At 39.8% G+C, this 27,763-nt stretch overlaps 1 protein-coding gene across 5 annotated transcripts in view; it reads left to right on the plus strand.

Annotated features, from left to right (window-relative positions):
• AKAP9 (A-kinase anchoring protein 9) overlaps positions 5,777–27,763 on the plus strand; it is a 104,386-nt gene continuing 82,399 nt past the window's right edge. For 4 of the 5 annotated variants that reach the window (XM_021386583.1, XM_021386584.1, XM_021386588.1 and 1 more), the window contains exon 1: positions 5,777–6,044. In XM_021386583.1, the coding sequence (XP_021242258.1) occupies positions 5,997–6,044 (48 nt within the window). In that variant the 5' untranslated portion in view covers positions 5,777–5,996. The remainder of the gene's footprint in view (positions 6,045–27,763) is intronic. The other variant, XM_021386587.1, reaches the window with a different exon arrangement.

The raw sequence follows: 27,763 nt of genomic DNA on the forward strand, positions 1-27,763 counted from the left end.
CAACCGAAAGTGGAAAGAAAAGACGGAAAAAAAAAATCTGTCTAAATTTGCCAGAAGTAAACAATTAGGTGATTTGTTGAGCCACTACAGTTAAAAATTCTGACGACTTTTGTAGAATTTTGCCTGTTTTTGCCAGCCAGCCTTCTCTGTGGGTAAAGAGTGGCTCAGTGGGAATGTGACCGTACTGCAGTCCCTCCTACTGATACACTGGCCTGGTGCACTAGGTCTGCCCATATTTGCAGTGCACCCATCGTGTTTTTGCAGCAGTTCAATAATAAATCCTTTTGCCAGGCTGTCAGCAGGGTACATTGCAGCTGGAAGTGCTGCATATTCCTCCCAGCTCTGCTGTCTGGAGCACTCTGTATTTGAGGTAGTGGAACAAGAGTTGCCTGTACATATTGAAGTTAAGCCTCAGGAAATTCACTGTACTTGCCAGTTATTATGGGATTACCCAGCATGCCAGCTCCTTTTTCCCCACAAACAATGCTAAAAAAGGCATGGCCCCCAGCATGACACAATGATTTAGGATTAATTCTCATTAGGAAAGTAATTACACATTCAATGCATTTTGAGACTTGCTAAAATACAAATAACAAAAATATTCTCAATTTAACACCCAAATATTTACTAAAATAGGAAGCTATTGCCTCTTTGGATTTTGCTATTGTGTTTTGGTTCATTGAGAACTTCATCTCAGATGCCAGTGGAATTTCTGAAACTTCTGCAAAGTACTGTGAATGCTTATCTGTCAGGTGAACCGTCTTAAATACATAGGTCGCTCTGAAAGTAATGCCTCCTATTTATTTCCATGGAAACTATAACAGATGAAAACAACATAATAACACTAGTTGAGAGAGCGAATTCTCAGCTACACAACATTGTTTTTCAACAGTCACTGCCATTAGCTATGCATTTTCACCAGCGATGAACCAAAGCCTGCATGCTTCTATAAATCTGCACCAATACAGGTGGCAGCTGTGCATGACTGTCCAGAATGCGGCTTAACTTTCATGTCACTGTTGACACTGCTGAAACATACCACCCAACACCTCATTGTGCTCATATCCGCTGTTTGGTCTCCATCAACATTCAGCAAGCATCAATGAATGTCAGTGGGTGCCATTTTTTCCTCCTGGCAGAATTCAGTCCCGCACCATTGCTTCATATACACTTCCATGTGAAATGCCATTTTGTCAGACTGTCCCTCTGATGCCATCTGTCATGTGGCAACAAAATGCTATGGAATATTGGCAGAAAGGTTCAACCTCTACTGCCATACCACCAACATCCACCTCTGAAGTTGTGGGCCAACATAATAAAATAGGAGACATTACTTTTGGAGCAGCCCTCATACATTTGAAAATAAAGTTAATATTCAGACTGGTAAATCAGTCATTCTACATTGTGCTGAAAAACATAGACGTTGTGCTAAAGTTATAAATTCTTCCATGTCTTAAATGTTATCCTGGACAGTATTAGGCAATGTATTGCCAAAAGGTAGAGGTATGTGATCCTTAGGCTCTCTTTCATGTTGATGAGGCCACATGTTGGAGTACTGTGTTCATTTCTGGGCCCTTCATTACAAGGGACACTACAGCTACTGAAGAGAATCCAATGAAGGGTCACGAAGATGAAGGGTCCCTGATGAAGGGACTGGAATGTCTCTCCTGTGAGAAAAGTCTGAGAGAGCTAGGACTGTCCAGCCTGAAGAAGGGTAGGCTCAGGGGGAATCTCATCGATATACATTAATACATGAAGGGAGGGTGCAAAGAAGATGGAGCCAGAGGAGAGGCAGTGGGCACAAGCTGGAACAGGAAGTTATGGAATTATGGAACCATAGAATCATAGAATGGTTTGGGCTGGAAGGGATCATCTAGTTGGACCATCCCACCATTGGCAGGGACACCTCCCACAAGACCAGGTTGCTCAAAGCCCCATCTAACCTGACCTTGAACACTTCCAGGGAATGAGCATCCACAACTTTTCTGGGCAACCTGTTCCAGTGTCTTATCACCCTCACAGTAAAGAATCTCTTCCTGTCTAATCTAAATCTAAACTATTTTAGTTTAAAACTGTTACTTCTTGTCCTATTGCTATAGGCCCTGATAAAAAGTCTCTCTCCAACTTTCTTGTAAGCCCTTGAACAGCTGCAGAGCTGATGATAAGAGAGAGCTGGCACAGAAGACCGCAGCAGCCGTAAGATTGTCGTTAAGGTAATCTCGCATTCTTTCAGCAAGCTTACTTTGAGGTGGAGACAAATAATTTTGGTTTACAAGCTCTATGATAGTTAAGGGTAACCAGCTCTTTCCTGCTTGAGCAGAGGTTGGACCAAGTGACCTCCAGGTCCCTTCCAACATCAGCATTCTGTGCTTCTCTGATAGCAGCTCTACATTATAACGGATACAAATAATTGATTTGTGGCAGAAATTATTCTTTTGAGTATACCCCAAAAGCAATTTGATGCTTCTGGGTCACCTAATTAATTAGCTGTATTAGTTACAAGCTTACTCAAGTTACCTACCTTGGTACATTATGCCTGCAGAATAAATTATTCATCTCACAATACTTCTCAGCTAGAGTCTTGCCTCTTCCTAGCTCCACTATTTATATGAGAACAGCAACCAAATACAACAGTATATATCTTAATTAATTAAGTCCTAGAGAATAGACTCAAATATGCCTAAAAAAAGATACATAGAGCTTACAATTCGTCAAACTATAAACTGTACAGCTCCAGGATTCAGAAGACAAAGACACGCAATTCCAGGAGGTATGTACTATTGTAATATCACAAAAAAGTATGTACTTCACAACTTTTGTATGAGTTATTTTACTCTCCTTTGAGCAGAAGAAAAATGTTTGAGTTTGGAAACAATAAAAACATTTATATGTGTTAGACTTTACTCTTTGTGCAACCTAAGTATGTTAACAAGGTGACCTTTATGCATGTTTTGAGTGAATGCCTGTGTTACAGATTGGTGGGAAATCTTTCGATGCCTGAGAGGCAAGCAGCGAGGCTCTGTCTCACAATCAGTTAAATGAGCCTCACTAGATTTAATGAACACAAATGCACATCCTGATCAAATAAAATCTTTGGCAGGGTCACCTCTCAGATGGAGGTGCCCCTTATATACACATCACTTGATCCATTTAATGTTCACTATAACTTCAAATATTATCCTGTCAGGTAGGTTTTGAGCAGCAGATCTGGTGCACAGCAGAACCATTGCTGTCAGAGGTTGTATCATCAGGTTGTGAGTGTGGTATTTTGTAATTTTTACATCTCATTTACACCTGAGACCTACCAGCAGCATGTTCTGATCTGGTATCCCCCTCTGCTTCTGGCTTCAAGAGACAAGGACAGAACTGGAATTTCCTAACTAGAACTTTGTGACTTTCATCACACATTGTCCCTAGGCTTCATCTTGCGCCCTTGCAGCCCACTAAAGTGCCCTTATGAGTGCCACCAGGCATATCTTCACTGAGCAGTGCATAAAGCAAACAGAAGGGCAATGAAGCAGGTAGCATTTCATTACTAGAGAAATATCCTATCAGTAAATATGTTTTTGTCATTGTTACAGAGCAATGTATCCAAAACTTAGTTCCCATATTCATGGTTTGGAGCAGGTTTTTATGAACTTTTCCAATAAATACATACATTCATATGTAAATACATGCCTTGGCCCGAACACCAGTCAATCCTGTTTGGGAGAATATCTGACCTACACTTTTTATCTTGTAATAGAAATGTTTCACTTCCCATCTGTTACTGATAAGATCAGCTTACACATTTAACTGGTGTAAATTCAATGAGTATTACAAAGTTAATTGTTGTGAATTAGGTGTTTAACTAAAATCCATTAAAATTACATGGATATAAAGCCTGTAAGTGAGATGAAAATTAGGCCCATCAATTCTTAGCATTAACTCAAGAACCCATTTAATTATGGGATTTGGGGAGTTTGTAATTATCTTCTAAATGGGGTGTTTACTGATTAAGAAATTACTAGCATAGTGTCATGCATGTGTGAAATTTTACTGACACCTAACAGCTAGATCTCTGACAGTGGCCTCCATCAGCCCAAAGGAATGTCATCTGCACAGAACAGCTCATTTATTTTTCCCTCAGGGGCCTTTGGAATTCCTGGGAAAAGGAACCACTTCCATTTGTAAAGGCCTTGCATCAAGTGCTTGGTTTTACTAAATTTAAGGGAAGAATTCAAATAAATTTGCATAATAAAGAAATAAATATTTTCAGTGAAAATATTTCCTCTTTAATCAATTCTTAATTTCAGTTTCACTTGCTATTTTTCTCTATAACATGCTTTTCCTGTAGTGAAATAGCAAGATCTGAGAACCTGAACTGAGACACATGCTTGTTTTAAAACATAAAATGAAGTATAATGAAAACATCCCTGTCAAGGATGGTGATTTTCTCTTTTTACTTTAATATTTTTCACTTCCTTTTCGAATGAAGATTGAGGATATCATTTTCAAATACAGAAGCGCACAATGTATGTACTGACCTGTCAACAGATGATTTCGGGCTTTTCTGTGAAATGTTATACCTTGTAGGAGGAGTGGGAAATACTGAAAAATGTCTGACTGTGGGTTTAGTTTACTTAGGCAGTGATACAGGTGTGGAAGTCTGCCGCTCGGAGTCCCATTAATTTTTTTTTTGTCTTGGTCTTGATTAGTAATATTGTGCAAATAATATTTTCTTTTGGCATTTCTTGGAGTGCATCTGGTCTTCACTGGAAAATTCAGGTAAGGAAAGATGTATACTTTATGAGCACATACATTTTACACTTAAAAAAAAATGAGTGGAAAATGTGAATTGCGTTAAAAAGATCAGCAGGGTTGAGATCTAAGTACATTCAGAAAGATTTTGAGTTTTGCATCTAACGGAGCAGAATTATTCTAAATGCAGAAGGACATATCTGTTTGCTCCCATGCAGCTGTTACGCACCAACCAAAAAAGGCTCGGCAGGAATGTGTGAGCCAGAGCCATTCATCACCACTCCAGAAATGGAACTGACTTCATGAGCAATCAAAAGAAAAAGCACACTGCGAACATGCAATGCAAATTTGCTATTAGCTATGCTAGTCGCACATTTAGGAGACGATATTAAGTAATAATTAACACAAAGAATATGGCTTTGTCGCGAATGACGGGGTATAGAAATCCTATTAGCATTTAATAGCCGTGTGTCGAATTCCCCATTGTGATTTTAACACAACTGTTTCAACTTCTGTGACACCATGAGGGTATATTCGGTGATTCGGGCAGGGAGACCGCACATCCTTTGTTGTCAGCCTTGTACAGTATGACATAAAGCTCGTTCCTATCTCTCCACGGTTCAGATCCACGCTACGCGAAGCTGAGCCACATGTAGGAACAAGAAAACACTTAGAATCAAAACTGCCAAAACGAGCGCTGCAGCCACAGAGGGCGGACCTGCGAGACGGAAGAAGGCTGCAGCGCTGCAGAGCGCGGGCAGCGTTACTTCAGACATTAAAGGCACGCCAAGCAGCAGGCTCTTCCCAGCGCCGTTCCTTTGTGCGAGAGGCAGCCCCCCATCCCGAGCAGGGGCGTGGAGGGGGCGTGCCGCGCCGCTGCTCCCGCCGCCCCCCTAGCCGTGCCCGCGGCCGGGCTTGGGGCTTTGGGGCCCAGGGGTGCAGGGCCGCCACCTCAGGGGGTGCCTCGGCGGGTCTGGGCTGGGCCGGGCCGGGCCGGGCCGGGCCGGAGGCGCTGCGGCTGGGACTGGGCGGGGAGGGAAGGGATGGCGGCTGGAGGAGGGGCTGGCAGCCACGTCACTTTCCCCGGCCGCGTGTTTACGTGGAGATGAAGATGGCGGCGCCGGTGTCCCCGCCACGGCAGCTGTCGTTGCTGTGAGACGAGACGGGACAGGACAGCGACCTGCGTGTGCCTCGGCTGAGGGGGGTGTGCCCGCCTGCCGCCGCCCGTAACGCCCCGCTCTCCCCGCACAGACACCATGGAGGACGAGGAGCGGCTGAAGAAGCTGGAAGCTGGCAAAGCCAAGGTGGGAGGCGGCGGGGGCGGGGAGGCTGGGGGAGCGCGGGCAGCGGGGCGGGGGAGCACGGCGGGGCCGGGCGGCGGAGCGGAGCTGCGGGACCGCCGCGAACAAAGCCGCGGAGGATGCGCGTTGTGCCGTCTTCCCGGCTCGCACCCGGCCCCCGCCGCGGGCTTCTCCGATCGGCTCGGCTGGACCACAGGTGTCGCGGCTGGGCCGGAAGGTGGCAGCCCGCGGCGGGGCGGGGAGTGGGACTGACCGAGACACCCTCCCGTCTGCCTCTTAAGCCCAGGCAACTCCCTGTAAACCTTTAAGGAAGTTTATAGAAGCGGCAGCTGCTCCTCAGCGCGGCACTAATACCTCTTAGGGCCCGGGATTAGAGCTGCCGCCGGCGATGTGCTGCGGGGCACTGCTCGGGGCGGGCGCCGGGGGCCCGGAGGAGCCTGACGGGAAGCGCCGGTGTGGCCGGGCACAGGAGATGATGAGCGGCGGCGGTAGGAAAATCAGGTGAAAATGAGTGCTGTAACATCAGGCACCGTCTGGTTTCTTCTGGCGGTAATTGCTGAGTGACAGAGATCAGAGCTTTGTAACACTATTAACTCACGTAAGCACCTGGCGTGGCTGAGTCCCCCCCAGCTAAAGTCAGGAAGAGGCAGCCTGTAGATCCAGCTGTGAAATAGCATCGTTGGCCTGCTTCTGTAGCCGATGGAGAGGAGAGCGTAGTTGGGCTGTGAAGCCTTATGCTGCCTTAGCCAAAAACTTTGTAACTCTTTTGTTTCTGTTTCTTTTGAAAGAAGGTTTCAAAAGCACAGGGGTAAACTCTTGTAGGTAAAGCCCTAGGAGTGGGAACACAAATTGGGGAATACTTGGTGCCTCCCCAGTGTTTAAGTGCTGCAAGAACCATGCGATGGTTTGGTTTGGAAGGGATCTGAAAGGTCTTCCAGCCCAGCCCCAGCCATGGCAGGGGCAGCGGTGCTGAAAGGCACCGACTGGTGCACACCGGGCAGTGGCAGCAGCACTGCGCTCGGTGGCACCTAGGCTGGCTGATTCTTCTGCAAGGAAATGTTCACAGGGAAAATAATGGGAGTATTTCAAACCACAATGAATAATTTATCATCAGTTTTTTCTGTTTGTGTTGGCCTGGTATTAACACAGAAAATTACTGTCAATTTCTGAAAAGTGGGCCAGAAGTCAAGGCTCGAGAAGGAACCTCTGTATCACAGAATTTCAGGGGTTGGAAGGAACATCTGGAGATCACTGAGTCCAACCCTCAGCTAAAGCAGGTTCCCTACAGCAGGTCACACAAGAAAGTGTCCAGGCAGGTGTTGAGTATTTCATATCTCCAGAGAAGGAGACCCAGCAGCCTCTCTAGGCAGCTTGTTCAAGTCTCTGTCACCCTCACAGTAATGAAGTTATTCCTCATATTTGTATGGAACTTCCCATATTCTGGTTTTTGCCTGCTGCCCCTTTTTTTATTGCTGCGCACACCTGAAAAGAGCCTAGCCCCACTGACTTGACTCCAATCCTTTAGGTATTTGTAAATAAGATTCCCCCCTCTGTCTTCTCTGTGCCAAACAGTTGCAGATCTCTCAGCCCTTCCTCACGAGGGAGATGCCCAGGCCTTAATCCATCTCTGCTGGAGTCTCTCTATGAGTTTTGAACAGGGAGGCCCAGAACTGGACACAGTACTCCAGGTGTGACCTCACCAGGGCAGAGTAGAGGGGGAGGATCACCTTCCTTGACATGCTGGTCACGCACTTTTAAATTCCTGCTTACTTTGAGAAAACGCATGTACGCATTTCGATAACTTATTTTACACTTTAGGAGCACCATCATTACTGTTGCCCTTCTTCTAGCCTTTTCTGGCTGAAACTTAAGGATTTTCTCATAAATATATCCCTGAAGACTTTCATATCCTATGGTTTTAGGCATCCGTTGTGGTTAAAATCATTGCAACTCTTTATACATGTTTTACATAACAAGAGACTGTAAAGGCAGTGTTAGCTTTTCAGATATTTCACTGGCATTCTCTACACTATTTACCCTGTTTTTTCTTTCTTTTTTTTTTACGCATGAATAGTGTAATTAAATGTGTTGTACTGTGGAGACTGGGTCTCAGTCTTCCAGTGACAAGTGTCACTGCTAAAGACAGAAAAGAAGGAACTGTGTTAGTAGAGAATGGAAGCAGGAGTTACTCCTGCAGCTGCTTTTCTCTTTTTCAAGGATACAGGCACATTCACATTCATGGTCAGTATGTCTCACAAAATTGCTTGGCTCCCATGAATATTTTCTGCAAACCACAGCAACAAGCATCCAAAAAACTTTTGATCCTAACCACTGAAAGCTGTTTAAGTAGCTGGAAAAACATGTTGAAGTATGTGCTGCATTGCTACACTGCAGGTACTTTGATGCTTCTTCTAGGAAAATCTAAATTTAAAATATAAATAAGACATTGTAATAAGCATGGGATGAATAGGAAGGCCAGTGATGGAGTCTGCAAGGTGCAGTGGAGGTGGAAGGTACACTGCTAAGTTGTTATTCTAAAATGGGACTTACTTTCGTAGGTCTTTTTTCCTCTAAAAGTAGTGCCAAGACTCAGCATCTGTGTGTTTAGCAATGTGATCTTTCTGGAAAGCAGTCATTTGGTGATTTTCTGATCATAGTGTTGAGTAGTAGCTGTGAAGTTTGGTTTTGCATGAGCTTTGTTTTTCTTGATGTCTTCATATGATACCGTCTCTCTACACAGATCTTTTGCAGATAAGTCTATCTAACAAATGCATTCTTTGCAATGGAGGTTTCCTTGGAGTCTTCTTGTAGTATTTTTTGAAATGAGAAACTGCATTGTGAATCATACCTTGACTGAGTGGTGCTAAGAGTGCTCCAGCCTGGCCGAACAGGGCTCAGCCTTACTCAGGATGTTATCTGAAAAATAGAATAAGCTCTTGGTAGAGACGCACCAACATTCACGTTTACCTGCTGACTTTCTGAGACTGCTCCATAACAAAGGTTTGGTGTAGTCACAGCATACGTTGTTCTGTCTGTTGCAAACCCACAAAAGCAAGGGAGGCATGAAGTCAAATGTGGCAGATTACGTGCTCCCTTTGTCAGACCTGTAGTCATTCATTGTCCTTTGCCAGAAGATAAATGTGCTGGATATTAACCCAGCATCGATAAATGTCTGTTTCCCGTAAATTAAAATGGTCTCTTTGCGTCTTTGTAGAACTGCAGTCTCCTGAAACAAACAATTTCTTTATTTAAATCCTGAACCGATTATCTTGGCTCAAGAAGTGCGTTTGTCAGAAACCAGGAAAGGTGTGTGTCAGAGTGGCTAGTTAAGGGAAACAGGGTTGACTGGTAGAAGGGAGGCGTGTGCCAGCAACAGAAATACATATGCATGCTGTGAAGGTGATCAGTGCCCCCAAAATACAATGAACTTGGAAATCAATCAGATATGTTGTGTATCTTGCCTAAGAGGTTCTGGAATGTTTTGCCTGAGATTATGTAGGTACACCTGATCCTGCAAAAGACAGGAGATTGGTGGTTGAACATGTTGATTTATATGTGCGCATACTAAGTGTGCATGCCTTTGTGTATCAGTTCGCTTGGAAATCTCATGTAACATTAAAGAGGATACTGTCTGTGGTGGTTGAGTTTGTTAATTTTAGGTATTTTTTTAGCAGCTTAGGATCTAGCTTTCTTATCAGGATGTTGCAATGTTTTGATCGCCTTCCAGATCTGTACACGGTAGTTTGCTAGTTTCAGAATGAAAGCGTTGGGGACTCAGATTCCTTCATAAGAAAATGGCTGAGGATTTTGGCGATTTAAAAAATATACATTTTTTCATTTTCATAAATACTTTATATTTAGTATACAGTTTATTTATATAATCATATACAATTACATTAAAGGCAGGCTCTTGTATAGTCTTGCAGTGACAGAACCATTCTTGCCACATTCTTCTGCAAGGCACCGAACCTCACAGCTATTAAAACTTCTTAAAATAAGAGATGTGGAACCATCAACAGCAAGTTTTATAGAAGAGTCCAATGTACTACTGTACATCTTGAAAGGGAGTAGAAAGGATACATCCCCTAGCTGTATGGTTTCTTGGTGTGGGAGGCAGGTGGGTGAAGGAAAGACACTTATATACTGGGTAAATTCTGTGAGTTGGTCTAGGATTTCACTTGTAATGTTAGAAATACATTACTTATTGTCCTAACTTTCAAGAATTCTGTATATATTTGTAATACATTCTTGCTGTAGTGTTTGAAAAAACTCAATAACTGTGGAACAGTCTTAAGAAATAAGGAACTGTCCACTGTAATTAAAATGTAATTAAATGTATCTGTGCTGTTTGAGCACAGATGAGGCAGTGTGACTGCAGTGAATGCTTTTGATCTATGCCAGTGAATCACTGAGCAGATAGGGCAGTGAAGTAGGTTTGGGAAGCTCTGATGGCACTCAGTGGACTAATAATAAAGGTTGTATAACAAATCTGACAAGTCATCTTCACAAATTGAATAGTAAAAAGAAATAATTGCAGATTCTGTCTTCTGGTCATGCAGTTTTCTGGTGGCTGAAGATGAGAATATATGTCATTAAAGCAGCATTGCTTAAGAGTCTGAGAATGCTGGCTGTTTGCTTTCATATGTCTTACTGTCTGCAGGGTAGAGAAAGATTTAACATCCTCATCTCTGGCCTTTTCAGACAGAAAATTTGGATTCCTCAGAGAAAGCAGTTGATGAGTTTTTCTTGGGTTGTTTGTTTCTCTGTTTTTTGGCTTTGTGTGTGTTTTAAATGTAAGACTTAAGCAAAACATGAAATAATTATGTGCCACAGTGATTAAAGCTGTAATTTAAAACCCCCAGAAGAATTTAACATATAGATTGTGTTTATAAAACACAGCCTTTTAAAATACTCTGCAATTTACTTGAGGAAAAAAAGTGGTGTCTTACTGGTTATTAAGAGCTTTTCATCAAAGAAAACAAATTAAGTACATTGAAACCTTACATTTTGTGAATGAGCTGGCCTACTAACGTGTCCTCTTTTGCCTTCAGGTGCAGACTATTCAGTTTGTTCATCATCTGTCTGCCTTCAATAACTTGAACAAAAACGATTAAACACAATCCTGGCAGGAAAAATTTCCTTTTCAGTCTACATTTCCTCACTCTGCTTTTCTCTTAAAACAAGAAAGTCTATTCAACCATATCAAAAAGTGCTGATTTCATCGTAAAGCCCTATTCATTGCTGTTTCTCATTAAAAACTGTGGAAGAGAGCGACTTTACAGGTTGACAGCCTTCAGAAAGGGAATGGTGCGGGCTGCACCTGTATCTGAAGATGCTGTGTGCGTACTGTTGGACAAGAGGGAAAGAAACGGAAGGGGAATGCAAACAGATGTGAGCTCAAACTGCCTTACCTCTTAGTTTATAAAGAAGCAGGAGAGCGCAGTGAAACTATGAAAATGTGCTCTAACAAAGAAAAGAGCTTTTAAGATGATTTACTTGGGGGAAGCAATTTTCTTGCACCTGAAGATGTTCACAAAGCTGTGAGGATCCTGCCTCATTCCTAGGCATTCCTTTTGTCTGTTGTTAAGCTATTTCTCCTCCCAGGTCCTTCTGAATTTGTGCTTTTGGTTCCTCTTCATCTTGTTCAGGCTTCAGTACTCTTTCATCTCTGTCAATTCTAAATGCAAATAGTAGGATTTGTCTGTGTGTACTTTCATTATGAACATGAGTAAGCTTAAGAACTGATTTTTGTGTCGCAGAGAAAATCGGATACTGATTTTTTGTGTCACAGATGCAAGGACTGAGAGTTACCCTGGAGAGAAAATGTCTATTTTTAAAGGTAGATAAGGCAGAAATCGCCTGGATGTGAGAGCGGGACTTTTTTTGTTGTAGCTCAGAACAGTGGATACCTCTGCATTTTATCATTTCTATACATTTGAGATGTAAATGTGTTTTGTATAATTTATTGTTATTAGGGTGATGCATAAGCTTCAATTAAAGATAAGGCTGAAAAGTAGTCTTGTGAAATTGTATTCAGGACACAAATTCTTCCTGTAATAGCAAAGAACTTAATGACTTGTTTTACTTGAGTTTTATTTAATACATCTTAATTGTTCGGTTGGGTAATAACTAACCACTCCATACAATTTTCTCGGTGTTTTTCTTTGTGGGCGTTTTGGTTATTTTTGTTTGGTTTGGTTCTTTCTTAATAAAACAAAGGGAGAGATGTTAAATTTTACTCCATTGTGTTCAAGTTTCTTCAGGAGTTTATGGGACTCCTGTAAAAATAGGAGTTGAAGTACTGAGCTTCAGCTCTCTTTTTACTCAGCATTGCTAGGATTTTAGGATTCTTTCTTATTCTAGGCGTGTTCTTCATCTTTCTGCTACTTCCTAGGTTTGAGCCCCATTTCCCTCACCCCGGGGATCTATTCTAGCTTTCAATACAGGGCTTAGTTATTCATCTTAAATTGCCCTTTTATACAAAGCTCTAAATTAGCTGTCCTACAGTAGTGATGCAAGGTAGGATGGGCTTGAAGAAATGCTTTCTTTGTTCTCATGATACAGGTAAATATCATTCCAAAATAACACTTGTTCTATACCTGATTTAGAGAACGCTGAACTTTAATCCAAGATACCCAGTGAATTTTACAAAAATTGAGGAATTTTACATCACAGTGTTGTTAAAAACACTATGAAATGAGAAATTGCATTTTAAAAAGGTAATTTAAAGTGTTTTCCTGCTGCTTCATGAGTAAAGAGAAAGCATCACAGAAAAGAAAGGACAGACTTGCTCTTTTCCTGTATTCAAAGTTTTCTTCATTTTGGTGCTAGACCTCTCCCTGATCGGCTTTCCAGCTACTTATTTTCTTAGTGGGTTGTTGCAATAGCAAAACAGAGGTGACTGCAACATTTGTTTCCCTTGCTTCTAACAGTGTCTAGACAAGTTTGTTTGTTTAGACTGATTTGGAAATAAGCATGAGCACCAACACAAGTTCTCTCTGAAGTGCTTTCTGTTAAGTACATCTGGTATTTCAGGGGAGGTGGATCAGACTCTTTGACATATGTAGATTTTACTGAAAATCCCTGAATGGTTGTGTGGTCGTTTTGGAGTTTTTTGGTTGTTTTTTTATTGGTGCTGATTGGTTGTGGTTTTTGGCTGTTTGTTTTGTCGTCGTTCCCCCCCCCCCGCCGCCCCAAGGAAATATTCTAACAAATAGATTTATTTAAATATTTGTATACAGAGAGATTAACTGCAGATTGACATGATTACTATAACATCTTACTGTTTATGATAGTGAAAAATCTGATGAAAAAGAGGTAAAAAATAAAAAGGCTTCTGAAGTAGGTCCAACTGTTGTTTTTACCTTATTTACACTATAAGATTATGTACTGGTAACACAATTGTTGGGAATCCTAATTAAGGATCTGAAAATGCTGTCTTGAATCTCTGCCCCATAACTAGAGAGTTGAATGCATTTCTATATATTCATTCCTAGATACTTATTTACTAGTACCAGCTAATGTGACACTTCAAATTTGCTATGTTGTGTTGGTAAGTATACCACAGTTCAGTAAAACTCATCTGATAATTGCAGTCTTTTGACTGTTATGTCGAAACATAAAGCAAATAGATCTTGAAATTTATCATGATGAAATACTTGCGCGCTGCCTGCAAAGTGCTGGCATGTTGTATTTTGTTGATGGTTCTCATTTTACCATTTCTGAAAAGAAATTTTAATCTGCATTTTTCACGTGACTTTTTGAGAGTCTGACATTTTGTGTTGTGAAGTGAAAAAGAAGTATATTTAAAATTGCTTAAACTTCTTAGAATTCTTGGTGTCTTAGCAAGATGGACTGTATACTTCTGTTTTCCCCTCTTCCATAAAGAGGCCACAAAAGCTTCCAGGTAGAACACGTTCAGTAGTTGTGAACTGAGCAAAAGTCTGTGAGAGTCTGGAAACCAAACACCAAGCTCAGCCACAATTGTAATAACCCCAACTTGTTGCGTCGTCATAAAAAAAAAACAAAAACAAACAAACAAAAAACCCAGAAAGTGGTCTCTGGGACCATACTCCTAGGCCGCAAAACTTGAAGAAATTTCTTTGACTCTCCACAACTAGAGACAATAATTTTAAAAGGATGGTATACTATTTTGGTGGTATTTCCAGGGGATAAAATGCATTTCATGAAAACTCTATTGCTAGGGCAAAAATACTGCAATCCTGAGCTAAAGAACCAGGAAGACCAGTGGAGCTGAAGAGGCATTGTAGATGGAATTCTGAAATTGAGTGTGTTCCTATGTAAATATTGATAAAATAGATGTTACAATGAGTAGAATGAGTTGCAAAAGAGCTTACTCAAAGCTAACTTTCTTGGTAGGCTATAAATTAACAGAAATGGTTATACCTTTATCTTTGGTTTGTTTCCTGAAGCTTTTACTTGTCATTGCACTTATGCTTCTCTGTGAAGAAATCCTCTGTGTCCAACTACAAAATAGAGAAAATCATTTAAATATTTCTAAAGCCATTTATATTGCCAAAGTCAGGTAGCTGACTTAGCATTGAGAATATGTATTTTCATTTAAAAACTATATAGGAGGACTATCTACCATTGCAAGTAATGCTCCATAATAATAATAAGAAAACCTTGTCTTCATATGTTCAGTAGTATGTTGTGACAACTAGCATGGGTTGGTGTGTTTTAGAGAGACTGGAATTCCTGATGCAAGACTTTTCAAAGGGTGATGTGTTTCCTAGGTTTTCTTCATTACTCAGAATATATTCTATGAATTGAATTTTGCATTGAATTTTGCATTTAAATTAAGAACGGGAAAAAAAAAAGTTCAGACAAGTAGCCTGGAATCTTGTCAACAGTATCAGTGCCTTTTGTGAGCCCACTTTTCCCTCATGATTCAGCAATGTGTTAAAAAATAATAATAATGAAAATAATGGAGGCCTGTCAAAATTGTATGTCTGTCAAGTCTTGCATACTGAGCGTGAAATTCGTGCAATTGGTTCCTCCCTTTCGTCTGCTCTGCTCCTCATGGAGCTGTCTCACAAACCTGCTGTGTCTGGGGGATTCATTCTCACTCTGGCCATTCAATCTCAGACATGCCACATGGTATGAATTCATGTAAGAGTAATATAAACAAAGGGAGAAAGTGAGTTTGACTTGGTTAGAACTATTTTATAATTTATTAAAAGAAAAAAGAAAAAAACTCAATCCTTCACTTGTTACAAAATGAAAATTATAATTTTTACTTAGTTTCTTCCCAGATTTAAAGCACAGAGATGGCCACAACTCCTTCCAATAATTTCCTAAAACTGGATCAAACTGCTTTGAAAATCTCAGCACTAATCTTTGTGAAAATGTTGCCTTTAGTAACTGGTTCGATGTCATCACATCACAAGGAGTGTCTATTCTTCCTTGCTTAGCTTGAACAGAATTTAAACTGCTGATCTGTAGCTGAAAAGCTGATTGCCTTGTTGCCAAGGATGTAACCTCGCAAATTCTGTATCAGTTTCATGTCACTCGTCAACTTGAAAAAGCTGATAATCTTGTGTTGGTTATTAATGAAGTTGTGTTTACACATCACCTATGTGTTTTAAAGGTATCTACTTCCTTCAGGTTTCTTAGTTAATGAGAAAGTAAATACGAGCAAAAATATTCAGGTTTTATAATGCTTTACTCTTTTATGTACTGTCTCTGTCTTTAAATTGGTTTGTTGCTCGGTTTTTGATCTTTAAATAACTCTGATATAGACTTTTATTTTGTTACATTCTTCTTTAAAAAGAGAAACAAGTGTAAAGTAGGGGGAAAAAAGCTCTAGTTATGTATTCTGCATAAATACAACTGAAATAGTTTACAGGAGAGTAATTTTTTTTGCCATTATATGTTCTTTTTCCTCTTAGGATGAAAAAGGTTGAATTTACAAGAATTGAGGAAACATAAGCTGTAGAGACTCAAAGTAAATCAATAATTAATGTTTTTTTCCAACAGATGCTCTCTTCAGCTCTTTTCAACCAAGTTCTAATAAACTCTTCTTCTTCATTTAGCATATAGATTAAATGTTATAGTGCAGGAGAAAAGAGAAATACTGCACTGCTGTGAAGTGCAGGAGTCCTGCTGGTCAGGGAAAATATGCGGCCAGCTACAGCCCCTTTTTAGTAGCATCAACACAAACCAGAAATGACAAATGCTTCTTATAAGTTTTTCTTCCATTAGCTACGTAGAGAAGTCTGGACAAAGCCTCTTTAGATGCAAATTCTCTCCATGCCTGTCCTTAGCTGCCTCGATCTCTCTGCATCTTTAAAGCTTTATACTCTAGGTATGGTAGTCTTTTAAGTTAATTAATTAGAATTTGAAGTTGACCGTATGAAGTGCTATGGAAGAGTGAACTCTGTTGTGTATTGATTAAGATACTGCAAGAAGCAGCATTGCCTGTTGTCTGATGCAGTGTTCTTCTAATTTTTGTTTGTTTTGGTTTGTTTGTTTTTTCGTCTTGTAGGATTCTAATCAGTATTCATGATTTTTGAGAAACAGCTGATTCCTTCCAACTCTGGCCGCTGCCTGGAAGCTACAACGAAGCTTGATTAATGCACCATAACCAAGGCTACCATGAGCAGCAAGACTGCTTATAATCAGGGGGTTTCAAAGTACTTGAAAGATTCCTCTTTAAAAGAAACAGGCTTGTCTAAATGTAATAATAAGGTCCCTGTGGATCTGCGCAATTGTTCATACGAGAGTACCTTTAGGTAACTAGGGCTGATTCATACAGAAGTTCTTGCTGAAAGTCAGTGTGGTGTTAAGATTCTTGACACTGCTGTCATCTTACAAGCGAACTAAAGATTTCATCTAGTTATAATTCTCATTTGGTGGTTATGGCTAAATGAAAAATTGTTCTTGGGGTTGTTTTTGTTTTAATGGCTTAATCTCAAAGTAGGTGGTCTTTCAAGCAGAATCTTTAAGAGGTCTGTGTCACTCAATAACTTCATTATTGTCTGTGGAAAGAATGGGTGGCTATATGCTTGCAGTACTAAGCTGAAGTGAATGGCAAACCCTGTGAAAAGGCTTAGAATTCAACATAATCTCGACAAATGATCTGGTTACAAAAGAACATGGAAGCAATTCTCAAGGACTTTCCTGTCTCTTTAATGGTAAGGACTGTTCTTGGACTTCCCAGGTCCCCAAGTGTAATGGCAGAATTGGAGTGAATGGAGCATTGTGTACAGTATGGAAGGTCAAGCTGGGAACTGTTTAAGCAAATCTGATGTACAAAAATTTATGGGACTGAGTGTGATGTATCCAAGCATCCTGGCAGGAGCCGTCTGCTATCATTACGAGGCTATTCCCTGTCATGTTTGGAAGTTCATGGTGATTAGGAGATTCCAAAGGAGCTGAGAAAACAAACGAGCCTCAAACCCGTCTTCAAGAAGGTCAAGAAGGAGGATGTGGGGAGCTATAGGAAGGTCAGCCTAGCTGCAGTGTTTGGGAAGATTATGGAGCAGATCTGTCTGGAAGCTGATTTGGGGTACATGAGGGTGATAGTTTATCAAAAGCAAATGAATTCTCTTCTACAATGAGGTGAGTGACTAAGTGCGCAAGGAAAGAACGTTGGATGTTGTTTATCTTGACTTTAGGAAAACATGTGATGTTTTATAAACTTTTTGTAACCAAAATGTAGATGGATGTCTTGGGTGAGCTGGCAGCAAGGGAAGTTAGGCAACTGTCGAAACTGCTGTGCTCAGAGTGATAATACAAAAGCCACCTGGTGGCCGGTATTGTTCTTCAGGTAGTGAAACTGTGGCCAGTACTGTTTGGTGTTCTTATTAATGAAGTGAAGAACAGGAAGGAATGTGCCTTCAGCAAGTCCATGACTGAAGTTAAGGAGCGCAGTTAATGAATTGAAGCAAAGGACTTCTTTTCAAGGAGACTTTGACAGTGTGGAGAAATGGGCTGACTCACATGCTTTCCCAATGGGAAAAAGAAGAATTTCAAGTTTTCATTTTGATCCTAGGATGAAACAGTAGTCTACATCATCCTCCATGGATTTAAAACAAAAGTGTTGTTTTGTGATCTAACTTGAAGTTGAGGAAGGGGGAGAAGATCCTTCAGTTTTCCCAAGATTGGAGCTAGAAGTATAGAATACTGTGTTACGTGTTTGGTTGTACCTGTGAAGACAAAGCCAGACTGCCCATGTTTTGTGCTCTTGATGAGTCTGGCAGGAGGGCAGAGTGATTCCTTCATGCACATAGGTTCTGCATGTTTGCTGGCCAAAGGCTGAGTTCTTTGTATCTTTTAAAGTGGTAAGACTTCCGCCAGCACCCTGCATGCTCATCTACATAGAGTTCTTTTGCGGCACTGTTATCATTTTAAGCTCTTTAACAAACACCAACAAATTTAATGTCAGCCGTTTGTACACGTGTCACTTGTGGTATACCCTACCGTTAAGAGTTTTAACTTTTCAAAGTTAACGTTGTATTCAATGTTAAGAATAAAGCGAAATTAAAATACATTCTTTGGTCTACCTTGAATTCATGGAATGATAGAATGTTTGAAGTTGGATAAGACTTCTGGATGTAGCCTGGTCTAACCCCCTCACAGAAGAGCCAGCTTCACAGTGAGGATGGATTGCTCAGGATTGTAACTGATCTGGTCTGAGCATCTGATAGGGGACAGGCTGCTTAAACCTCAGTGATGTGACATTCAATTCAGTTGGTCGTAATGGTCATAATAGGTTAATACTTCTCAGATAAGAACTTACAGTGGTTTGAGTACTATCATCTCATATGCAGTAAAGGTGGTCAAGTGTTATATGCTTTGATTTCTTTTAAAATATTAAATATATTACATTAAGAATAAAAATAAGAGTTTACAAAGTCAGGTATTCCAATGTGAAGAACTATCAGGTGGAAGGCTATGTGGATGTAGACGTAGTATTGCTTGGCTTGTTTTCAACAATTCTTTCCAACAGAATCTCTCCATATTCTATGTGAAAAATGGACAGTGCTTAATAAGTGATGAAGCTGGTCATATTGATATCCCCATTAAATAGATTTGAGGAACTTGTTAATATAGCATTTGGTAAATCAATGTCATTTTTCTTACAGTCTTTTCTAGGATGCTTATTGCTAACATGATAGATGTATTTTGTCTACAGGGAAAAGTCAATCATTTTGTTATCCTTTCAAAAAACACAGCACTCTTATGAGGAAATTTGTTTTCTCGTTACTGCACACCTGTGACTCTGCCTGTGTTGTTATGCAAATTTGAAAAAATTCTGACACTTTCCAGTGCTGTGCTCAGTCTTTTAGGCCATGTTTGTTACTGCTAAGCATATGATATATTTCCTACGTTTCACAGTAGTGGTCAGCAGTCAGTTCACCAAAGAGCAGACAGCTGGGAAACATCGTACAGAATTTTGCTTCATGGTTTTTGCCTTTTTTCTTATCTGGTAGCACGAGAGCTGTCATCCCAGATGATAATGGGCTGATGTGGTCAAATCCTGATTGTGGACTGCTGGAAAAAGCACAGCTATCCTTCACTTCTTTCCTATTCCTTCTCTGTCATTTTTTCATTGCAGCACATATTGTGTGTTTTTTTTCCTTTTTGTTTCTTTGCTGCTGGTGTGAACCATCATACTCACATACTCATATTTGGCAAATACTCTGTTTAAACTTTACTTATTCTGAGGAGTTTTCAGATTTTAACATTCTATGTAAATTACATTTAAACTCTAAAAATAGTTAAATACCAGTTTATTCTTACCAAGCAACCGAAATAAGTTGCTCCTTTATACCGGGAGCAGCACATTCAAAGACTTCATTTCACAGGTCCAAATCAGACATAACTTAAGGCTAATTGAAGAAAATACTAATATGTAAGCCTATATTCTGTTATTCCATGCTATAGTGCATCCTTAAAGGAAGTGCTCTGATCAGTACAACAGAAGTCTTTTACCATTTTTAATGTAATGCAGCAAGAAGGCAATCAGTTCAGATCATTTCTGATACTACTTCACTTTTTCCATGCTTTCCAAAATAGAGATTTATTTTGGGATATTACCTTCATATACTGCACCTTTTGGATTTGTGTAATAATGTCCATGTAACTGTATCTGCGTAGGGAAAATGGGTTAAATATTTTATTGGGAACCCACTCAAATTATTGTACTGAATGCCATGAAACTGGTCAAAGTAATTTTTTTCTAGTGTTGTTTTTTTTTCCCCCCACAGTTGCAAATATAAACTTAAGCATTCTGCTTATTGTTATACATAAATGCATCAGAATATAACTCAGTCTGTTAGTACTCAGAAATGCAAGTAGTTTATATTTAGGATCCCATTGCTGGAAGCATGAGAATCAGTGCTTCACAAGGCTTTACATGTTCTGTTTTTTTAGTTTAGTGTTAAAAGACCATTCTTTATAAAAATGTGAAATGTCAGCCTTAACTCTTCAATGCGTTGGACAATTAGTAAGCAAAGACAGTATCTGTGTTACAAATACATGCTCAGGGTTGCCAGTGACTTGATGGACAAGCGCTGTGTGGGGATATTGGCAACTGTTGCTTTTGCATAGTTTTATATTTTTACAGTTGGCTCCTAACTGGCAAGCGCATATGGCCATAGATTGTGATTTGTGTCTGCTGCTGAGTTGAAGAAAACATTAGTACAGTTGTTTTTAAGTTGCATTGTTTAAATATCATATGTTAACTACTCTATATGTTTTTTTAATTGCTAACCTTATAGCACAGGATTTTTGGAACTAACCACTTTAATAATTTTTTTAATGATATGAAAGGCTTCTGTCTCCAGCTTTGGCATATCTTAAACACTTGCTTTTAAGTGATTTCTTCAAGTTATCAATGTTATTTTGTCACATTAGCAACTTTATATTGCTCCTGTGAAAATTCATCAAGTTTGGCACTCTAAAGCCTTTCTCTTGCTGTTAATGAAGGATGTTCTACCATAAAGTCAGAAGTGATTGTTTTAGTGGTACTTGATGAAGTAGTTGGGCCTGTTCTAACCCAGAGTTTAAGAGCATCTTAGAGGTGTTTAGAGAGGAGCTAGGAGAATTGTAATTTTCTTTCCATTCAGAACAAACAGCAATATGAATCTGAAGAGGAACATTTTGTAGTAGTGTATTTTTTTCAGTAATACAGAAACACTGGACTGCTTCTCCCTGAAACAAACTATACACCTTTGTGACTTTAGGATTCCCATGAAATAAACGCATGGTTCCTTTTTTGTTGGAGGGTAAATTACGGTTGTCTATGGGTGGGAAGGATTTTTAAGGAGAAAAAGGACTGAATATTATACAGTAAAATAACTTCTTTCATTCTTTTTACCAGGAGAAAATCTCACAAACAAAATTTAGTCTCACTTTGGGCTTAGGGAAGAGATTCAGTTTTCCACTGCTTTGTGGTATCAGAATGTTTTCCTATATTTTGTGGGGAAGAATGGCAGTACGAAAAAAAATACTGAAGAAGATAGATTTAGTTACTACTAGCATGTAGGATTTAATGACACTGTTGTCAGTGCTTTTTGGACTACTACTGTTCTGCAAGACTTTTATTTTCACTTGACTTTTTTTTTTAAGACCCAAATAGACATACCTAAATGCTTAACCTGTTATGGCATTGCGATTGTTTTCTGAAAATAAACTGTTATCCTGAAAGAATTCCAGGGGATTAATTAAATGAATCTCCAGCAGCTGATTTAACTATGTATAGTTAAATGGCTGATATAAGAATATGCTCATTGAAGAACAGGTGCTACAACAGTTGTTTTAAGAGGTAACTACATAAGCAATGCTCAGATTGTTGATAATTTCTTTTAGTGTTACAGAAGGTAACATGGTTACTGATGTGTCTGATGGCTGTGTGATTTCCAAAAATTCAAGTTCTGAATGCATTTATGATTTGATGCCTGTATTTGTTCATTATATTGCGGCTGTTGCTTCTCTTTGGAAGCCCAGTTGAAACGTATCTGTAATGTCCATTGCCTAGTTTTTTTTTTTCTCTTTCCTGTGACATGGTATTCACTTACACACTCTGTCTAAATAATTTATTGTGAAAATGTAGTACTGTTCTGAGGTTGAAAATAAATTAATCCTGGTTATTGTTGAGTTGACTGCAGTGGGTTTATAGAAATGAACTGCAATAAGTGCAAAGCTCAACATTGTAACTTTGTTGACTCAATCACAGTACCAAAAGAAAAAGCAGTCATGAAACTAAATGTTAGTACATAATTTTAATGCTTCTGTAACATGGAGACTCTCTTTCATTTGCCTTCTGTTTAGGAGGCTGTCATATATGCTTTAAAAACAGCAAAGTGTTAGCTAGTAGCACCTCATCTACTTTTACATCATGTTTAGTGTCCTGTGCTGTCCTTTCAGGGCTGCCGTAGCTGAAGTCCCTCATTGCCTTATGCAGATACCAAAACACCCAAAGGGACTGTGTCCAGCTCAGCACTGACTTGTTAGCCACGAGTACGTACTATTCAACTGCGAAGATTCAGTGGGTTTGTTTGTGAACATAAACATGGTGGCATGTAGAAAATCTTTGCAGTGTTACAGACAGTGACTTATTTTTGTGACTCCTTCAAAGACTGTGACAACACGTAAGGTTGGTCAGTGCTTGAGGTTATATATTGATATTTTTGTTTCTAAATGGCTATGTGATGTTCATACAGTCCAAAGAATGGTAGTGTAACTGTATGGAAAGCAACTAATGCTTTCAGAGTTTCCAAATCCTTGCATTAGGATTCATTTTCAACAGTTAATGAATATACAAACCTATCTGCTGGGTGCAGATTTTCAAAACCCTGTCATGAAGTGTGAATGTATGTAACGGAATGGCAAGACACTGATGTTTTTCTGGTTTGCCTTCAGAAAGCTTGTGAAAAAAATTATATGACTTGTGTTAAAAACAGTTTAAGTAAGTAAGAAACAAAACTCTTACTTTCTATTATTTTCTTTTGTAAGAACAAAATGTAACTGAAACATTTCTTTCCTTTGTTCAAATTTATTTTACCAGAATCTGTCTCTACTGTGGAATTTCCTGGTTTGGGCAAGCTGGATAATTTTTTAAAAGCTACGGGAGGAGAAGGGAAAACATTTTTCCTTGCTGAGAACAGAAAGAGTTTCATTAACAGTGTGATGGTTCCTTTTCTTTCCCCTCCTCCCCTCCAGACATGGTTTCAAAAGCTTGTAGGATGCTGACAACTGAGTTTGTCCCTATGCCGTTGCTTTTTCCAACCTAGCTGAAGAATGCTTCAAAATCCAGTTTTTAATTAAAGCTGGCATTATGGATCATCCTCCCAGAACTGAAGGAGTGTGTTTCTGTTAGTGTGTAACTTCCTCTTTGCTTCCTTTTGCCTGCTCATTATTACCAGTCCTTTGAAACTCTGGCCAGAAGTGTAGGACAGAATGTACCTCGTGTGCAAGCACCAACAGCTTATCTCCCTCCCTAATATAGAGTGAAAGTGGCTCTGCTTTATCTCTGCTCCTGTGGCCTTGATGCAGCAAAGACTTCCTATATGTTTCAGGCTTCTTGCACTGATGATCTGTGCTTTTTTTACAGAGCAGCATGAAACAAGCTTTCTGTTGCCCTCTGATTTTCATCACGAATGGGTTGTCCCAAACCACTTATTTCCTCTTCACTTTGGGAGGGTACTAACACAAGTCAGATGCTTTTTTTCACCCTTTGTTAGAAGTTCTAGCACTCAGTGCAGGAACAAGAAAAAGTCAATAGAGCAATATAAAAAAACAACATGTATGATACATATGTAGTAGTAGATTAATTAAAGAGACCAATCAGGCAATTTGGTAATAGCTAGTTTGTTTAAATTGGACTTTTCTCATAGCAGTGCAGCACCAAAGCATGCTTGGTGTACTTCAATCTTTGTCATTATAACCAGACCTGAAAGTTAAGCGTATGAAAATGCTCTCATTGCTTACCCAGAAAATAACCTGGCTGTAATGAACTTAGCCATTCCTCGGTCTGTTCCTATTTAAATTCTTGGGACATAGAAGACCAGACCAGATCAGAACCACGCTAATTCGGAGGCTTTCCAGCTCAGGGAGCCATCTGGAGGGGTTCATTCAAGTTCAGTGCCCTTGGTTATTAGCACTGGCATCAGTCCTGTCTGACTCAATACAGACTGCTAAAAAGATGGAGAGAATTGCCCTACCTCCTGTTGCTCTCGTTATCTTGAGTTGTTCTCCATGGTGCTCCAGCTGGTGATCCCGCTGGCCTTGTGCAGCGTACCACCAAGGAATGTGTTGATGCATTGATTCCACATCAGTGTTATGATGTGGAATACCAACAACCGAAAATCACAAAACCATGACATTATGCCTGTTTCTGAAGGTGAAAGTCTCAAGCTTGTATTTAGGTACAGATTATAACATTTCTTCTTAGCAAACTGTCAGTCTTATTGGCATCCTCTAAAGCTCATGAACCACTTAAGTCTCCACAAGAGAAGATATTCTAAGGTCTTGCACATCAGTTGGGAAAATCTGACGTGAGTGCCACATACCAATGAGCAGAAATATCTAATTCCTGGGTGATTATTTTCTTCTTCGTTAAGCCTAATGTTTCCCGTTTATTTAATTGAGCATCTGCTGAAATGAACAGATAAACTAAAGCTTCATTTGCCTCAAAAGATAACCAGAATGAAACTTGCAAAGAACATTATTTATTTACTAATAGTACAATTCAGATTTCCAGCTATGAGACATAAATGTTGAACACACTTTTGAGTTGCTTACTCAAGTACCTTCATTCTGTAGGTTTTTATCTCAGAACTGGGAAAGAGTTATGATTCTCTCTTATTAGGTGATTCGTGGAATAGAATAAATCAAAGATTTCTGAGTGATTTTAAATCAGCTACTGGAAAGAAGGCTGTCTGTCCTCTGTGTTTGATTACTTTCCGTTCATCTCTCTCTCAGTCATTCTTTCCTCAGTACAGGTATTGGGAACTTGTAAGCTGCAGGCAGCACTGTAAATTTGCTCATGAGTGAGTACTTTGGAAATGCAACCTTCAGTGCTGAAATCAGTTGTGAATAGGACAAAAAGAGATGGTGTGCCGCTTTCTTCTCTAATACATTTGCTAGTTATCCTGTTCAGTACCTCTTTAGGGGCAGGCTGTCATGCATTTATAAAATTAGTGGCCTAATAGGAAATAAACATCCTAGGTGGGGCTCTCCTGCCTAGATCTTGTTGCTGTCTCTTTGACTGTCTTCCCTTTTTAGAGTCTCTTTTCTGCTACCATCGAATGTAAAAATGTTACTGTATAAGGAAATAATAAAGCCATATGAGAGTGAACTTCACACTATGAAGATGAGAGATTGCAATGGATATTTCCTCATTTGTAAAAGGGACAGTGAAATGGACAGCTTGAACATGGATGTGAACCAGAACAGATCTCTAGCCTCTGAATGATGCCTAAAATTCAAATTCAGATTGGCCTTTTTGGTTTGCCCTTCTTGGCTTGCAAGACACCTAAGTCAAGACTTCATGCAACATATCTGTGCATCTTAATCCCAAGCCCGGTCTCTGCTTTTGACCTTTCTGTGTCATTGAAAGCCTTTGTAGCAATAATTGTTTATGCGTGGTAAAGTGAGTTTGTGGTCTGTCATTACTAGCACAGGTGAACCTTAAATTATTTCTTCACATTTTAAGACAAGACAGCAGTCAGTCATATTCCGAATAATTTGTTTTCACTTTCTCACTAATCATTCAGAAATTTTACCTTGCTGTCATTTGATGATGAGAATTCAGAGCATTATAATTGGAAAGACCAGAGCCTTTCGACCAAGGGACCATTTTTGAGCTTCATTTAGGCTCATGGTGCACCTGAGTGTCACCTTGCATTCTTGGTAAGAGTGTTTCTAATTCTGGGACAAATGATAGTTATCACTTGTCTGTACAGTTTGCTGCAATGCATGCTATAATTTCAGATGAAGCTCAGAGCAGACTGTAGAGCGTTCACTCCATATGCAGAATAAACAACCCCTTCTCCATCAATTTTGTGACTCTTCTCTTTTGACAAGTCCCTACCAACCCTACCAAAGAGCACTACTTCGCTACCCTCAATGTGCCTGGTTGCTGATCCTACTCTGGTGGAGAACTTCAGTCTTCTAGGTGGAAGGCTTAAGATACATTCTCTGTTCTTACATGTAACATTTACATCAGAGCACTGCAGCTAGAATTTGTTTGTTGGGCTTGCTCAACATGTTTCCTTTATATTGTGAGATCAGATTCTCAAATAATGAATGGCATTATTACTATCAAACTCTGATTCACAAAACAGGATTTGGAGTTTTTCAGTCACACAATAAAACATTTAATCCTGAAACTGGTGTACAGACAGTTGTATTCATGCCTTTTTTATTTGCTACGGTAGGCATTAGCAGCAGCCATTTCAAAGGAGTTTTCCTTCGTTGCTGTCAGGGTGTTTTGTATGCTCCTGCTCAGCTTGCTGCCCACCAGGACACCCAAGCTCCCTTCAGCAGAGCTGCTCGCTAGGCCAGTCAGTTCCCAGCCCTTTACTGCTGCATGACATAATTGCATCCCAAGCGTAGGGCTTGATATTTGTCTTTGTTAAACAGCTCTTGTTGGCTTCATCTTCCAGCCTTTTGAGGTCTCTGCGTGGTGGCACTTCCTTCTAGTGTATCTGCCTTTCCTCTGATTTGATATTGTCCATGAACTTGGTTAAGGTGCAGTTTCATCATCCATGTTATCTATAAAGACACTGAGTAGTATAGGACCAAGTGTTAACTCCACTTGGGACTAGCTAACAATTTGGCTTTGAGCCGTTAACCACATCTCTGAGCTATGGACAACGTTCATAAGTCCTTGTCTTACACTGACTGATCCAGAGGTGAGTTGGTCCAGTACAGTGTTTCTCTGGACGGCAGACTGAGAACTCCTGATCAAGAGCAAGTCCTCTTCTGTATGTTTATCCCACTCATCTGAAGTTCAAGCAGTGTCTGGAGCATCTTTCAAAATGATAGTAGATGAGATATGCAAGGCCATGGTGTAGATCTCCACTCATGCTTTTATTGTACATTGTAAAAGGAGAAAAGAGAAATTGCTTGCCTGTAGCAATTCCTTTGAGGTGCTTTTTTTGTTTTTGTCTGTAAGTTCATAGCTCATCCTTCTGTGCTGCATAAGAGGAACTGTGGCTGAAAAACAGACCCTGCTCCTTCTGTAAAAAGTGTGCATTTGAATTTGAAAATTCAAAGCCAGTACTGTTTGCGTGCAAGTAGAAGTATAACCATATAACAGTACTTGTACAGGATGTACTATCCATAAACTTTTTGTTCTAGCAGTTTTAAGTTGGTTTTTTAAGCAATAGGTACAGCAAATATTGTTTATCTTATTTCATACCAGCCTTCTTCAGAGGCACTGTGCAATTTCAATTCCTGTGAACTGTTATAGGCCTGCAAACAAGACTGTGAAGATGTGGTGTATTGTAGAAGAATGTTAAGGAGTGATAAGCAGCAGAAAATAGTGATAGGGCAGCAACTACTTTCAAATGGAGCTTAATGTGCTTCTGTTTTAAAGACTCCTATGAATATCAAATAAAATTATAGCTATAAAAATATAGCTAGTTCAATTAGACTATATTTGAATTCAATCAACGTACAGCAGATCCCCGCAACTGAAATTTCTGGCACAATTATCAAGGGTCAGAGTATGCTGAAGATGTTTTATT

The sequence above is a fragment of the Numida meleagris genome, chromosome 2 (genome assembly GCF_002078875.1).
Source record: "Numida meleagris isolate 19003 breed g44 Domestic line chromosome 2, NumMel1.0, whole genome shotgun sequence".
Classification (NCBI taxonomy): Eukaryota; Metazoa; Chordata; class Aves; order Galliformes; family Numididae; genus Numida; species Numida meleagris.